Source organism: Pristis pectinata, chromosome 15, assembly GCF_009764475.1.
Source record: "Pristis pectinata isolate sPriPec2 chromosome 15, sPriPec2.1.pri, whole genome shotgun sequence".
Classification (NCBI taxonomy): domain Eukaryota; kingdom Metazoa; phylum Chordata; class Chondrichthyes; order Rhinopristiformes; family Pristidae; genus Pristis; species Pristis pectinata.
In genome coordinates, this window is record NC_067419.1 from 16,678,585 (window position 1) to 16,695,261 (window position 16,677).

The window sequence follows — 16,677 nt, forward strand, 5'->3', positions numbered from 1 at the left end:
TAGTTGCACCTGGGCCTCCAAAAGCTCTGGTACCCTCCCAGGAAACTGTTTTACCTCTTACTCCTCCAAGTCCTCTGGTTGAGAAGTCACATCAGAAATCACTGGTTTAATCTCAGGAAACTCGGCTAACTCACTCACCTCAAACACCTCCAACTCCAGATAATAGTCAACTATCATTTTAGGAATAACTTTTTTTCATAGACTGCTTTACTGCTTTAAGGTTTAGCTTTGTAGCAATTTTTACCAAATCATCCTTTTTCACCACCTGCAATCCCTCTAGGGTTGATGACTCCAAAAATGCATCAATATCCATTGCTGCTGGTTTCCACACACACAAGCCAGTCAAGAAAAAATTTTATCAGATCAACCACAATCAGTTATCCAATAAGACCTCAATTTGTTCAAACCCAGACCTCTAGTACCAGTCTTGAGTTCGATTTCAGACCACCATCGTCAATCTTGGGATCGATCCCGGACGAGCCCCCAATTTTGTTACGTATCAGCAACAAAAGAAACACACCAAGTCATGTATAAGTGTTAGAAACTATTTTATTAATAACTACTTATGATAATAAGAAAAATAAAAGTAAGAATGTTAGAAGTAAAAATGTTAGATCTTAAACATTAACCCCAAAAACTAAACTCGAAGTGTGTGTGTGTGGCAAATTCCCAAACTCCAAGTCCGGGAATAGTTCTCAAAGTTCTGTTCAGCAAGCCATAAGGTGAAATGTGAGCAAAGGTTTCTGCAAAACCACCGTTGACTGAAGAGGAAATGTAGAGAGAAAATAGAGAGAAATTACGTAATCCAAATGTTCCACAATGGAACCCATACGACACCTCAGTCACTGATGATTTCCATTCCTTTGTTCCAAAGTATCTGCCACCCCGAAAGGCATTCGAATCGCGGCCATCCACAGAAATACCTGTTTCCTTCTACAGGTTAATGACAAAGTGGACTCCACCGGATTATTCCAAAAATCCGTATGTGGATTGTTTTTCATCCATCGATACAGAGACCAGCAGGCAGTGTCTCTCTTTCTCCTCTTTCTCCTTTCTGACTGTCTGATCCAAAACTGTTGTCGTAATCATGACACACTCTTGCTCTCTCGCTCTCTCTCTCTACTGTGCTATGTCTTAAAGGGACTTTCACCAAATAGTAACCTAATCCGTAACAGTTCTTTGAGTTTTTACGGCAATATCAAAAGATTACTAAGCAAAAAAAAATTAAAACACTAAGAAATGATCAAAATATTAAAATAAGTAATTAATCCTCCTAATCTCTAGTTCAGGAATCTTCATTTCAGTGAATGGGGACTCCAAGTTTATGCTAGGTCTGACTGAGATGGGATTGAACAAACAGATTCGCCAGTGTAATACTGCAGAGCGTACCACTCTCAGGTTCTGCCAATGAAGCCCAGTGGAGTCCATTAGCAAAGTAAAGTGACAGGTGCTTCAACAAAGCCAGCATGATTCAGCTTTTAAACATGAAGGTGGTTACAGCTTTGTAAAGATGGTTCAATTCCACATTTAATTTCCTGAATATGATGCTTTTTATAATTGTATCAATATGAAAGAGATTTCAGTTGATCTTGTATGAGAGTTGCATTGCATTTATTCTGCAAAATTTATGGTGGGCTGAAGGGCCTGTTTTGTGCTGTATGGTTCTAAGATAAAGGGCCAGTAGAATGCAGTTGTGTAATACAGGAAGTCCCCGGATTATGAACAAGTTCTGTTTTTGAGTCTGTTCGTAAGTCAAATTTGTATGTAAGTCGGAACAGTTACATACAGTTCACATCTAGCGTCAATTAGTCAAATGTTTGTCTTAGTATATAGTATATATTTTACCTAAAACATCATAAATATAATAATGCAGTAACAGTTCTCCCTCGGGCCGACGAACCGCTTAAAACGTGCAGTGTTTTGAGCGTCACGCAAAGTAATCCGCCCGTTCGTTAGTATGAACCATTGTGTGTAATTCGATTTTTTTAAAATAATAGACTTTACGGGGGTCGGTTCGTAAGTCGGGCGTTCGTAACCTGGGGACTTCCTGTACTGGAAGATGACAGTTTTAGATTAATATAACACAATCCTTGTTTAAATTAGTCAAAGCATTTGAAGAGTGGATTCTAAGTCCCTTCAGCTGTTTAACTGGTGTTGTGTAGTGGTGAAGGACCCAGGTGGGAAATGGATCGAGGGATGGCAATATGACACACAGTGACTGAATCTTTCATCTCCTAATGTGGATTAGAATTTAACTCATTGACAGGCAGTTAGCTTGTTTAAATTAAGATTTAAGATTTTCTTTGAGGAGGAGGTTCTTCATTTGCCATTAAGATTAGTTTTTCATTCAGTCATTGTCAATGCATGGAAAATTAGTCTTACTCGTATAACTTAACCTTGGTTAGTCTTTTCTTTTGTTCCTTTATAATATGCACCTTTTTCATTTCAGTTTAATCTTTGGTTGAATTAATTTGGGTGTTTATCTAATATTTAAATTTTTAATTCATTTAATTTTATTTAAAGGAATTGATGCAGAAGAATGGGGAAAGTTTCTTCACACAAAAAATAAGGTATTGTTCTTTGTTGACTATTAATTCCATTATTGTATAAGCTTAAGATATGTATATGTTCACCCAAAATCCAGGGAAATCAAGAAATAGGAGTTGTAAATCACAGTTTAGTACAGCTACATTTAAATAATCAATTTCTCATCTGGCAGTCCATTTTCCTTTTATTCCCCTTTCTGCTTTTACTGAAGTTTTAAATGGCTCATGTTAATCTATGATCCTATATGAAAGGCTGTTCACCAATTTAGAGAGTACTTGGTGTGTGAGGGTGGAACTATTGCACGTAAAGTTGAAACTGTTTGCTGTTATTCACATGTGCCTGTTTTCCTGTAAGGATAATTGAGTAATCATCAGGAGCAGCACCCCAAGACCATTAGAACAGATGCCCACAAGTAAATTTCATCAGCCATGGATATTAAATAATGATTAGAGGAAGAAGCTCTAGTTTATGGTGCTCCCTACCTACTCCTGTTTTCCAGGTCTTCTGAGGCCAATTGTATTAGTCCCTGACCAAGCGTATTACTGATTGGATGTGGACATCCTGATTGGAATGACTAACATCATATAATATATTGATTGGCTTTTGGAATCCCTTTTGCTCCATCTATGTGATAAATATTGAATTATCCTTATTTTTCAAAATTATTATTGTTGAATTGAGACAATACTGCTATGTCTTTTAATGTTGTTTCTTTCTGACATGAGGATGAGTTGGGGAGCAACCAGATACTTTGCCAATGTCTTAAAAAAAAATTTCTATTCTTTTCAGATCTACACAGATTTTGATGAAATTAGACAAGAAATAGAAAATGAGACAGAAAGAGTTTCTGGTGGCAATAAGGTAAGTTTAAGAACATAAAAGATTAAGGATGAAGAGCATAAGTAGGCCATGTGGTAGGGATATTCCACCATTCAATATCCTTGTTGATTCTCAACGTCACCTTCACTTTTGCCCTGTGGCCTTGTTCTATGATTCCTTTGCAAAATCTATCAGCATCTTGAGAATATATATAGTGAGCATCCAAAACTTCTGGAGTATTAGGATTCACAATCCAAACGGAAGACATTTCCCCTCGTCTCCATACCAGATGGCCCATCACCTATCCTGATTTTATGCATTTTGGTCCAACACTCAGGGGAAACAGTCTTTTGTATCCTCTCAAAATCTTTGGCTTCAGTGAGATCACCTCTCATTCATGTGAATTCAAGGATAGGTCTTTCCTTAATAGGACAACCCAGGAATCTGTCTACTGTGCTTGGTTGCACTTCCTCTGAGCCTTGCTTCTTAAATTACATGTTTTGTAAATGGGGACCATTGAAAATGTACATAAAGGCAAACATCCAGTCCCAGAGAAGCACAATGGCCTGGATATTGGTGACTCTGAACAGTACTTTTAATATTCAGTAGTGTAAACTGCACTAAGTCCACAACTTCTGCAAAGGTGCTGTCAAATTTGTAGCTCTGGGACTTGCTGACGACAGTCTTGCTGAGATTTCCCCAAGGATCCACCTTTTCCATCCAGGATCCAGTACCCAACTGATTTTGATAGGGGTTGTAAGGGAAATGAAGAACAGGCAAAGAGGTAGGTAATAAAAGCAGAAAATACTGGAAACATTCAGTAAGTCAGGCAGCATCTGTGGAAAAAGAAACCGACTTAACCTTTCAGCTTTCTCCAATTTCTGAATTCTCTCCCCATTTAGGAAATAGTCTACACCTTTATTCTTCCCACCAAAGTGCATAGCCCCACACTTCCCTATGCTTATTCCATCTGCCACTTTGCCCACTCTCCCAACTTTCTGCAGACTTGTCAAAGGCCTTCTGAATTTACAGTCTTAATTTTTGATTTTCAAAGAGGTATATATCTTATGTTTTTGTTTAAAAATTATGTTTGTAGTTAATTTTTTAAAAATTAGGTATTTTTTAATATAATTTCAATTTGAATAGTTTTAAATGTCTCGGTCTTCGAGTGTCAGTGCTGTCAGGTGGTTTGGGAAACAGAGCCTCCTTGCTGCACCTCCAAAGGCACAAACTATTCAAACTGAAATTGGGTTGTCTCCAGGGAAAGTGAAATGAGTCTAATGAGAATGGCCTTCCACATACATCCCAGGTAAACGTGACCTGGGGAGACAAAGTCAGCATGATTTTGTCTCAAAAAAGATATCCTCCAAAACATGTATTTAAAATTTGTGTGAACTTGTAGTTTCCAAAACCATTACCTAATACAATGCATTCTTAACTCATTTATATAATTTTTCTTTTACAGGGAATTAGTGATGAACCAATTCACCTCCGGATCTTCTCACCACATGTTGTTAACCTTACACTTGTTGACCTTCCTGGAATGACCAAGGTTAGTGCATCAGGATATTTTCCGTTCATATTTAAATGATTATCAGATACCTTGCACGACTGATGAAATAATCACTAAATATTAGCAATGAACTACTTCATATCCTTTGTTATGATTTCTGTCCTCTTTTATATCACATGCAACTTTTCAGCTTCCCCAGTCGTCTTCCATCTTATTCTGAAAGAATCTAACATGTGGAATTGGTGTACAATAGTTATACTATTGTAATTCTAAGGCTTTGATTATGGCCTGAAAATGTCATAATTGAGTCTAGAATTTAGATCTAATTAATTAAATAATCCTCTCTGCGTCTACCCTTGTCAAGTCACCTTAGGATCTTGTCTGTTTTGATCAACCTATTTAGTTTGTCAACCTTCAGAAAAAGAAATCTGTTGTCCAGCAAAATATGATTCCAGATTAAGAGCGATGTGGTTGTTTCTAACAAATAGATGACCTGACATTCCAATAAGAATAAAATTGGATGGATTATGTGGCATGGATTCAGACATTGATGAAGGCATACTCGCCCAAGTGACCTTATAAAGTCCTGGTCACACTATCTTGTGCCAAAAATGGGGGAGCTGACCCACATACAAGTTAATCAATATCCTCACTTAACCTTTCAACATTTGGCCCAGATTCCTCCATAACCATCCCTGTCCCACTGGCAGGATTCACCCTCTGTGTGGTTGCATGGTGATGTATATATTGGAGGCAGTAGACCAGGGAGTCTCAAAAGTGGGCCAAGATTCTGTGATGTCTCAGGGCATTATGCAAGCATAAGCAAGGGAACCTCGTGCTGATTACAACCTATCACTTTTCCTCAGCTTTGGATAAGTACACCTTAATGTTGAATACCATTGGAGAAAGTGCTGAAGTTAGCAATGCCAGGAATATGCTCTAGGTGGGGAACGAGTATCAGTAATAAAAATGACTTAGTAATACAATTACTGCCTTAACTGGCCCCGGCTTGAAGGACATAGCTGAATAATTGGGTCTATGCAAGTGATGATAGAGCTAACAGTGAGATAAGCCTGTTAGATACCACTGGATAAGTCTATCCATGTTATCAATCTATCCACAACTACGTAGATAGTAGTGATAACTATATAACCCTTGTGATGTAGTCATGTTTTCACACTGAGAAAATTGGGTGGTACTGTCAATGCTAAATGTGAAAGATTCAGAACAGGTCTAGGTATTCAAAAATTTGGATTCTTCCTGGATCAATTGGTTTCATATTTCATTGCAACTTTGGTAAAATCATGAACAATGGAGCCGTATTCCAGGGACAAGATTAGACTGTGAGTGCCTTTTCCAAAAAAAGGGGCAACATTTAATCAAGAAGTAATATAAAATTGAAGGCATTGGGTGAAAACTGAAAATAGTTTTCCTTCATGCTGCAGAATTATCTCAGCCTATGACAGCAGTGCTCCAGACCTAGTCATCCTGGTCATCTTAAATGAGTCAGTTCATGCTTGTATGAAAAAAAAACTTGAACAGTATTTTTCCAAGGGCTGAAAATGGACAAGTAATATTGGTACCATACATGTAGCAAGTAATTGAAAATCAAATATCTGTGGATGCTGGGAAACTTAAATAAAAGCAGAATGCTGGAAATGCTCAGCAGGTTGGGCAGAATCTGTGGTGAGAGAAAGTTAATGTTTCAAGTCAATGGCCTTTCATCAGAACAAGGAAAAGTTAGATATCAAACTTATTTAAGTTGAAGAGGAGGGGTTGATAGAACAATCGCATGTTTGTGATCAGGTAGAGACCAAGACTGAATAATGCAAGTGTGGATGATGCTGGCTGAGAGACAGCAGTGGAGGTTTGTTAACCACAGCTGGTCTATCTGGCAGAGATGTAAACAGAAGGAAAGGAGTGAAGTGAGAGGAGAGGAGAGCAAAATATATGAAATGCTGTAACTGTAGGATGCAACATGCAATCAATCTGAAATAAAACACAGGTTGGGCAGCACTGGTAGGGATAGGGAAAACAGTTAACGTTATTGATCGACAACTTTTCATCTGAACGTGACCGTTTCGAAAGGCTAGTTATCTGCAATTTTTGAAATCAGTGCTGAATCCTGAGGGCTGAAATCTGCCCACCTGGAAGATGAGATGCTGCTTGTGTGGGTACTCAGCAAGTCACGAAATGACCTCGCATCTGATGAAATGCTATTGACCTGAAACATGAACTCTCTTTCACTCTCCACAGATGCTGCCTAACCTGATGAATATTTTGTGCATCTTTTGATGTTACATTAGATTTGTAGCAGTGGCCTTAGTACTCATAGTGCAATATTTTTAGGTGCCTGTGGGTGACCAGCCTCGAGATATTGAACTGCAGATAAAAGATCTCATACTGCGGTACATCAGCAACCCAAACTCAATCATCTTATCTGTCACTGCTGCCAATACTGACATGGCAACCTCGGAATCACTTAAAATTGCCAGAGAAGCTGACCCAGAAGGTAAGGTGGTGAAAGAGATTGCCTTGTAGCTATAGTTGTACATTACCAGTTGCACCGTCTAAGTTTAAATGTGTAGTTCCATTGTCAGTCATTCCTAGGCTTCCATTTGTAGGGTGGTAGTAACAAATCATTGAATTTGGATGATGCAGAAAGGGGTATTGAAGCAGGCTGTCTGCCCAAGACCACTTTCACCAATGTTGGTAAGCAGCTTGAAGGCCAAGGTCATGTTCTTGCTCTACCACATCTCAATGTTCCTCTCAAGAATGTTCTAGGAAGTATTCATAGGCTTCATAATCCATGTAATTAGATATGAGGAAGTAATTTGTGAGAAGGGGGGAGAAAAGGAATTTTCAACATTTTTGTGAGCTATATTCTGCATTGAAAGTCTTTGACTTTGTTGTTTCAAGTAACGCATTTCAACAGGTAACAATGTGTCTGATCTACAGGGCGGCGAACACTTGCTGTTATCACAAAATTAGATCTTATGGATGCTGGCACTGATGCTATGGATGTGCTTATGGGAAGAGTTATCCCAGTCAAACTGGGCATCATTGGAATTGTCAACAGGTATGTTGCAGTGTTGGTTTAGGAGGGAATAGTTGTGAGCTATCCATTTTTTTGAAATATTTGCAGCAAAGATGCTCCCACATTGATGTCAGGTTAAGAAAACTGGCCCAGTCACAATGAAGGAATAGCCATATAATTCCAGGTACTTAGAAGAGAACTTGTAGATGGTGGCCATCCTATATCATGTCTTTAGCCTTCTAGTTGGTAAATGAAGTAATAAGTTTGAGAGCTGCTGTTCAGGCAAGGCTGCTGGCATACACTGTAGGCATGGTGAAGTAATGGCTCAGAGTGCTTGATAGGATGTCAGTTCAGCAGTTTCTTTTGTCCTGCATGGCATCGACTTCTTGAACTACTCAGCTACAGACAAAGCTAGGTTTGCAATACAAGTCTTGGTGCTCTGGCTGGGATACTTGGCTTTTTCCTGATATAGGATGGAGTGAATCAGATTACCTGAATACTGACTTCACTGACGGTGAGGACCTTAGGAGGAGGATGGATTTTCCACTCGACACCTGTGGCTTTATCACGTGATGGGCTGCACCATTATTGAGAAAGGGGATGTTCATGGAGCTTCCTCCCATTAACTACTGACACCATCATCCATGAATGGATATGGTAGCATTTAGGTGTTTTAATCTCGTATTTGGGTTATGGAGTTCCTTGCCTCTATCAGTAAATATACTGGTGCTGCTGTTAAAACGTGCAGATAATTTTGCATTGTAACTTCCTGTTTTTGTGCTATGCTTGGTGCTGCTCCTGCCATGTTGTTCAACAGTCTTTCTGGCTCCAACATTAGTTCCTTGGCTTAAACATGCTCACAGAGAGGGGGATGGACCAGGCCACGAGGTTGCAGATTGTAGAAGAATACAGTTCTGTTGCTGATATCCCTCACTCTCTCAAGGATACATCTTTGATCTGCTAGGTCAGTTCTGAATCTGTCCTATTTTGCATGGCCATACAGCAGTGGATGTGTTCTTGGCATGATGAGATTCCCACGTAAGGCACTTGTTACCAATACAGCTTTGCATAACTGCAGTAGGTAGATAGATGAGGGTATTTTTTCCTGTTGCAGTCTGGCAGCTGTTTCCATCAGAACTTGCCAGTGGTGGTGCCGAGTCACTCTTGTTAGAATTTACTTGTGTGGGGATTTTAATATCTGTGCTCTTGCAATCAGTACTTCTCGCATGTGGTAGACTATGATCCATCAACTCAGGGAAGGTACTGGATGGTTATCGGTAAGTTTTCTTACCCATGTGTGATAAGAGGTCATGAGACTTCATAAGAATCTTGAATCCATATTCTGCATTCTCCAGGCCACTGCCCTGAACATATCAATGTTCTGTTGCCTCCTAGTGGGAGGACATGCCCTGGAATGTTGATGGAGGAGACCTAGATGCTGTCTGATGATCAAACCTTGGTTAAGCTGTTGCTCTACTGACCTATTGGACTCCTTTCCCAGTTCAAGACTGGTTAAGAATCGTCCACATTCTTACACGGCTGGAGTCATATATAGCCCAAACAGGGTGGGAGATGTCCCTCCCCAAAGTAATTAGTGACAACCAGAACTTTCAATAGTCATGTTAACTTTTAAACTTCATTTTTTTTTGTTAAACTTAATATAAATTCCCCAGCTCACGGAATTTGGATTGTTAGCCAAAGCTACTGGATTAATTGTCCATGCTACCATGCTATTGGAACGCTACAATGAAGATTGTTAGAAGAGACAACAACTAGGATATTAGAGAGAATTATTTTTAAAATGAGAAGCATTTGTTGAGGAGCCTTGTATGGCTCTAACTTCCTCAAAAGGAGCAGAGAGAACTCCTATGTCTAGTCAGATAACTGTTTTAAAAACATTATTACCGTTGCTGGAGGATTGAAGCACTTTACCTCTCAGTCACCAATCATTATGGTGATGGGTGTTGATGGAAGCTTAACTTAAAGTGAGGCAGTCTAGGGAAGAAAGGAAGAGAGAGAGGAGGAGACATTGTGTGTTAATGTTTGTGTGTGTGTGTGTGTGTGTGTAGCATACAGCCATCTGAAATACGATGGAGTGATGAGATTCAGCATCATGCCCACATCCTCAGGACCACTGAGCTCCTCATCTTAGTCATGTCTCTACATCTCCACGGGGAGGGAACAACAAAGGGAGAATGATTCTGGGCCACTTCAATGTGATAGCTTAAATTGGCCAAAGCCTGGGAGCAGGTTCCCAATGCATTCTCTCAGCTGGAAAGGTATTTTTTCCTTCCAATTCCTTTTTTTTAAATCTTCCCTTCAATCGCTGATAAACATTTTCTTTCTACCTTTTGTGAAACAATCTCTCAGTGTTACTTCCCACATTCTTTCAACATTTTTATAGTTTGGGACTGAAAGATGATGGTAAATCCAAAACCTGTCACTTAGTGGTAGTGAAACAATTTTTTGTGACTAAATTCCTGAGATTCATTCCAGGAATTTTAACAGGAATATGTATTGACAATAATGAAAAGTACAGCTGTCCCATCAGTGTCTAGGATTGATTGATATCTTTTGCTTATCACAGTTCTCGGGTTACAAATAGAATTTTTTTTTTGGTGCACTGATTGCTGTATTTAAAGCTATCTGTGTATTCTTCAGGAGTCAACTGGATATCAACAATAAGAAATCTGTGGCAGATGCTTTAAAGGATGAACATGCATTTCTACAAAAGAAATATCCCTCACTTGCTAATAGAAATGGAACCAAATATCTAGCCAAAACTTTGAACAGGTAATATTTTGTTAAACTGACTTAACAAAAGAGCATTGCAGGTAAAGTCAATCCTTTGTATGCCATGTTTTGGAGACAATTCTTCCGCCCATGTACTGAGCAGCCAAGAGAGTCTTTATGGAGCCCTGACTGGTATTTGTTAAAACTTGCTGAAGTAAAGATGGCCAGATAATTGTCTTGTCAATCACCCTGGTGTACAGATGAGTGTATGTGATAGGGCTTTATTTTGTGCACAATATTTGAATGTAGTTACCTTCCATTCTGCATTTTTCTGAAGTTACCTTGCTTTCGCTGGGAGAAGTTGCTGTTTTCTTTGCTCATTTAGACTCTGCACAGAGAACTGACGTGCATGGTAAATGGTTTGCTATGTTTCATACACCCTGCCCGATTTCCAACTCTATGGCTGGTGCAGTGTTGTCAATAAATACTGCTACTCTGTATTTATTCAGCATGTTAAGAGAGATGATGTGCAGTTCCACACTTTCACCTCTTCCCACAACTTCCGATTGCTGTTGCAGGCCAGGATTTGGCCAATTCTCCAAAAAATGTTTTTGGTCTTATTCGTACACTGGGTTTTCTGAAAAGACTTGTATTTGCCAATGACAGCTACTCGACTAAACTGCACTTCGATGGATGATGCAGTGAGGTGTTCTAACTGCAAAGTCAAGTGCAAGCACATTGGGCGTTTGGTGGTGTACGAGTTAAGCTATCTAATTCTATTTTCTCACAATTTTTTTGCTCTGAGGAAATATTGTTATTTCTTTTTTAGATTGCTCATGCATCATATCCGAGATTGCTTGCCAGAGCTGAAGACCAGGATAAACGTATTGGCAGCTCAGTACCAATCTTTATTGAACAGTTATGGCGAACCGGTAGAGGACAAGAGTGCCACTCTTTTGCAGCTTATTACCAAGTTCGCAGCTGAGTATTGCCAGACAATTGAGGGAACAGCAAAATACATTGAAACTTCAGAACTGTGAGCAGGCTGCTTTTTTGTTATCTGTACATCCAGTATAATTGCTAGTGCCTAGTACCTTCTCTAAGTAATCTTCTGCACTGCTCATTAACATCAACACTTGACACAAAAGTATTTTGCATACCTTTTATCATTTTATTCATTTATGGAATTTTCTGGTTGCTAGCAAAGATGACATTTATTACCCATCCTTGATCCTGTAATTTGACCCAGTTGCAATGAAGGAACGTTGATCTAGTTCCAGGTTAGGGGAGTGTGGGTGTGGTGTTCTGATTGGTGTTAAGCTTCTTGAGTGTTATTGGAACAGTACTCATGCAGGGAGATGAAGAGGATTCCATTACACCTTGTGCCTTGTTGATGGTGGAAAGCTTTGGGGAGTCAGGAACTAGTTGTTTACCACTGAACACTCAGCCTCTGAACTGCTCTTGTAGCCACAGTATGTACTGTATATGTATAGTCCTGTGGTATTTTCATGTGATTTAGGGATGTACATTTAAGTTCCATGGCCTGGTTTTTAAGAAATGGCAAAAATGAGTTTGAACTGGCCTAAGACACCTGAACACTTGTGCAGAAGTTCAAAATGTTGTAGAAAACACAAAACCTCAACCCAGTTAGCTTAACATCTGTCATGGGGAAATTATTGGAGCTATTATTACAAATGTTAGAGTAGAGCACTTTGGGTAAAGTCAGCAGAGCTTTGTGAAAAAGAAATCATGTTTGATCAATTTATGGTCTTTTTCTGAGGAGGTAATGTGCAGTAGACGAAGAGGAAGCAGTGGATGTACTGGACAATTGACTGCCACAGCATCACTTCCATTTCCCACTTCACCAATTGGGTAGCATTCTAGTTTTTGGTGCTGAGCCAATCCAGTACAGAGGAATGTGACATTGATTGTTCCTGACAGTTCATACAAAGACTGGAATCCCCAGGTGGGTCTCAAGTCAAAGTCTCATCATTTGGGTATTCTGCAGTGTTAATCTAGACCTCTAGTTATCTCATGTTACTGTAGTAACAGCCAGCTCTTCTGCCCATCTTTAAGGTTTGAGTAAAGTTGAAGGTGATTTGGAGCTAACTTTACAATTTATTACTACTGCTTAGTGAAGCTGAGTGAATGTTATTTTGGGATACTGTCTGTTACTTCATGCTGGTTTGGTTGCAGTCTGCAGTCAATCAGTCCTGGAGATTCACTCCTTCAATTAAGTCATTATCATTCTTCTTGCTCATTTTTAAAAAAATTCTCAGTGAGCATTCTTGTACATCAACCTCCCAATGTTGGTTCAAACTGAAAATTCTGTCCTTTCTTCTGTTCTGAGATGGTTGCTTTTAACCCTCTAACTACCACAAAAGATGCAGGGTCTCGACCCAAAATGGCAACAATTCCTCTTCCCCCAGTCCTCCCAAACACAGATGGTGTTCAACCCGCTGAGTTCCTCCAGCAGTTTTCTTACCATGAAGATATAGGGTTAAGTGAGTTTGCAAAGGTCTGGAGAATGGAAAATTATGTGATTAAAATATGAAACTGTCCATTTTGGCAGGAGAGGTTGCAAAGCTCAGAGATGCAGAGAGATCTGGGTGTCCAAGTGCATGATTTGTAAAGGGCCACTGTCATTTATTGCTGGAGGGATTGAATACAAATGGGGGGGGGAATGGTGTTTCAACTTTATAGTGCATTGGTGAGACCGCATCTGGAGTACTGTGTACAGTATTGTGTACATCTGGAGCACTCGGTACAGTAGTATTGTGTACATCTGGAGTACTGTGTTCAGTATTGCTCTGATTTGAGGAAGGCTGGTTGTGCACTGAAAGCCGTTCAGAGGAAGTTTACTAGACTGATAACTGCAATAGGCGAGTTAGTTATAAGGAAATGTGCAGCCTATGCTTGTGTCACCTAGAGTTTAGAAGTGTGAAAGTCAACTTGTTTGAAACATGGAAAACTTCTGAGGGGTCTAGAACTAGAGGTCACTATTTAAGAATAAGGGGTTGTGCCCACTTAAAACAAATGGGGTGATATTTTTTTCTGAGGGTCATTTTTTTCACTGCCCTTTGAGCAAGAGAGCGAACATTTTTAAAACAAGTTGATATGTTCTTGATATACAAGAAGGTGAAAGGTACTGTGGGCAGACAGGAATGAGGAGTTGAGTTTACAGTAAGATCAGTCATGATTTTGTGGAATGATGGAGCTTGAGAACACAAATGGCCAACTTCTGCTCTGGATTCACATGCTCATAAAAATAGTTCAGCAAAGATGAGGCTGCAAGAGAAGCACTAAAAGAGGGTGATCTAATTTAGCCACCCTTAGTAAAATCTTACTGTTTGCCTCATGGTTTGGACTTGCATGTACAGGCCACCATTTTCAAATTTTCAGATGCACAAAGCTCAGAGGTGTGATGAACTATGGGGAAGATAGTAGTCGAGTTCCAGGAGATACTGACAGGGTAGTGGAATGGGTAGATAGATGGCAGATGAAATTTATTCCTCTGAAATGTGAAGAGATGATGTAACCCTGGGGAATCTGTTCTAAAAGGAGTCAAGAGGATAGAGAACTGACAATATGTTTGCATAGCTCATTGAAAGTGGTGGAACAGTTGAGAAATGGGTTAGAAAAAGCATATGGGATCCAGGGCTTTGTACAACTCGAGTGCTGTGTCCCATTCTGGGTGCCACACTAGGAAAGATCTAAAGGCTCTACAGGGTGCAGAAGAGATTTACTAAAATAATTCCAACGATGAGTGGGTTTAATTATGTGAATAGAGTAGAGCAGTTTCAGTTGCTCTCTTAGGAACAGAGGAGGCTGTGAGATCTACTACAGGTATTTAAAATCTTGAAGGATATTGGTAGTGTAGATAGAAACTGTTCTCTTTTGAGAAAAGTCAATAACCAGAGGATATGGAATGAAAATTCTTAAAAAATGCTTTTGCTGGAAATCTGAAATAAAACTGGAAATTATTGGAAACACTTAGGTCAAGCAGCATCTGTGGAAAGAGAAACAAAATTAATGTTTCAGGTCCAAGGCCCCTCATCAGGACTGGGAAAAGGAGAAAACAAGTTTGTTTTCAGATATTAGAATGAGGGTGATTGACGAAAGAACCAAAAGTGAAACATGAGAATCTTTCTCCTGGGTACTGGACTGCACTACTGGGTAGTAGTGCAGGCAGATTCAATAGTAATGTTCAAAAGGGAGCGGGCTAAGTACCTGAAAGGAACGAATTTTCATTGCGAAGAGGAGAGGCCATGGAATGAGGCTAGCTGATTGCTCCTGCATAAAGCTAAATGTTTACAGCACAAAAGGAGGCCATTCTGTTGCTTGTTTTTGGCTCAAATTACACTGTCACTCATCACAAGTATATTCTACTTGCACTTTTTTACAAATGTAATACAAGGGATTTTGTGCATATGCTCTTGTGTCTTTACATAGAAATTTGTTTTCAGTTGATTATTCCCTTTACTATGGTTTAAGATATCAGTGATGGGATAACCATTTTTTTGTATTCTTTCCAGTTGTGGTGGAGCAAGAATATGCTACATTTTTCATGAAACATTTGGACGTACTTTGGAATCTGTAGATGCATTGGGTGGACTCAATACTATTGACATTCTCACTGCAATCAGAAATGCCACTGTGAGTAGGCAGAACCCATTTTTAAGAGTCAAGGTTTTGAATCAGTAAGGAAAACTTTACTTGACTTGTTCTCTTTTATACAAAAGCCTGGTTATCCGGCATGTGTCAGACCGATGTGTCTGCTAATGCAGAATGCTAGTTAATCAAGAGTATGATGCAGATGATGGAAATCCAGCTTTCAATTCTTTAACGTCTTGCAATTTTTCTGGTCCCTGCTGCCCTCAATCTCCTGCTGCCTGTCTAAAGCCCTATGGAAAGTTCTTGAAGGCTGCTTAGTTGACAGATCTTGAGAGAGCCCGTTACAAGAGTGTACTGGGTGCTGAGGTGCTGGATAACTGGGCTTTTTCTGTGCTTGTTTTTACTTGCCCACATTTGAAGTGTACGCTTTGCTTCTTTTCATCCTTCATAATAATGTACTGTGTTTTGTTTATGACAGTGATTTTTTTTTGGTTCATCTTAATTGTATACCTCTTCAGCTCCTCCTGGCAACATCCATCTAGGAAGGATTTTGACATGGGAGAGCATCTGCTCATCACTTCTGATGTTTTGTTTAGAACATTGATACAAATTTTACTGTGCTTCTGAAGGAGTGAGATGTTAACTCAATCTGTTGTATTTAGGGTCCACGTCCAGCACTCTTTGTTCCTGAAATCTCTTTTGAGTTGTTAGTGAAACGACAGATTAAACGTCTGGAGGAACCGAGCTTGCGATGTGTTGAACTGGTCCATGAAGAAATGCAAAGGATTATACAGCACTGCAGCACATATAGCACACAGGTACAGAGGCTTCTCAATCATTCTCTGTGCTGCAAGCTTTTATTTGAAAGGGGCTACCTAAATGTCAGGTCAGAGATGTTTATTGAGAATTGGTATATTTTATTGAAAAGGTAAAACAATTAACACAAGATGTACCTGTTAACTTTTCCTACTTTGAGGTTATCTTAGAACTAAAAAGATAAAATGTCCTTGTAGGTGTGCATTTGAATAACTGTAATATTCAAAACCATAAAAAACTTCAGATACTGGAAGTTTAAAATAAAAACAGAAAATGTTGGAAATACTCAGCAAGTCAAGCCACATCTGTGGGAAGAAAAACAGTTAGTGCTTTGGGTTGAAGACCCTTCATCAATTAGTTAGGATTAAACATTCTGATGAAGAGTCTTTGACCTGAAGCACTAACTCCGCTTTGCTTGTCACAGATGCAGTCTGACCTACTGAGTATTTCTGGCATATTCTGTTTTTATTTTAACTATTTAATCCAATTTGACTGACATTGATCTGTTGAGCAGAACTGGTCATTGGCTGTTATTTAATGTGGAGAGCTGAATTTTCCTATATTCAACCCAATGTTGATCTTCTGGTGTATTTCGTCC

At 39.3% G+C, this 16,677-nt stretch overlaps 1 protein-coding gene across 4 annotated transcripts in view; it reads left to right on the plus strand.

Moving 5' to 3' along the window:
* The window catches only part of LOC127578243 (dynamin-1-like protein), a 41,617-nt gene that overhangs the window by 15,826 nt on the left and 9,114 nt on the right, over positions 1 to 16,677 (plus strand). For all 4 annotated transcript variants that reach the window (XM_052030011.1, XM_052030013.1, XM_052030012.1 and 1 more), the window contains 9 exons: positions 2,524 to 2,570; positions 3,337 to 3,408; positions 4,832 to 4,918; positions 7,229 to 7,391; positions 7,838 to 7,958; positions 10,578 to 10,709; positions 11,479 to 11,685; positions 15,185 to 15,305; positions 15,926 to 16,081. In XM_052030011.1, coding sequence (XP_051885971.1) covers positions 2,524 to 2,570; positions 3,337 to 3,408; positions 4,832 to 4,918; positions 7,229 to 7,391; positions 7,838 to 7,958; positions 10,578 to 10,709; positions 11,479 to 11,685; positions 15,185 to 15,305; positions 15,926 to 16,081 — 1,106 coding nt within the window. The remainder of the gene's footprint in view (positions 1 to 2,523; positions 2,571 to 3,336; positions 3,409 to 4,831; positions 4,919 to 7,228; positions 7,392 to 7,837; positions 7,959 to 10,577; positions 10,710 to 11,478; positions 11,686 to 15,184; positions 15,306 to 15,925; positions 16,082 to 16,677) is intronic.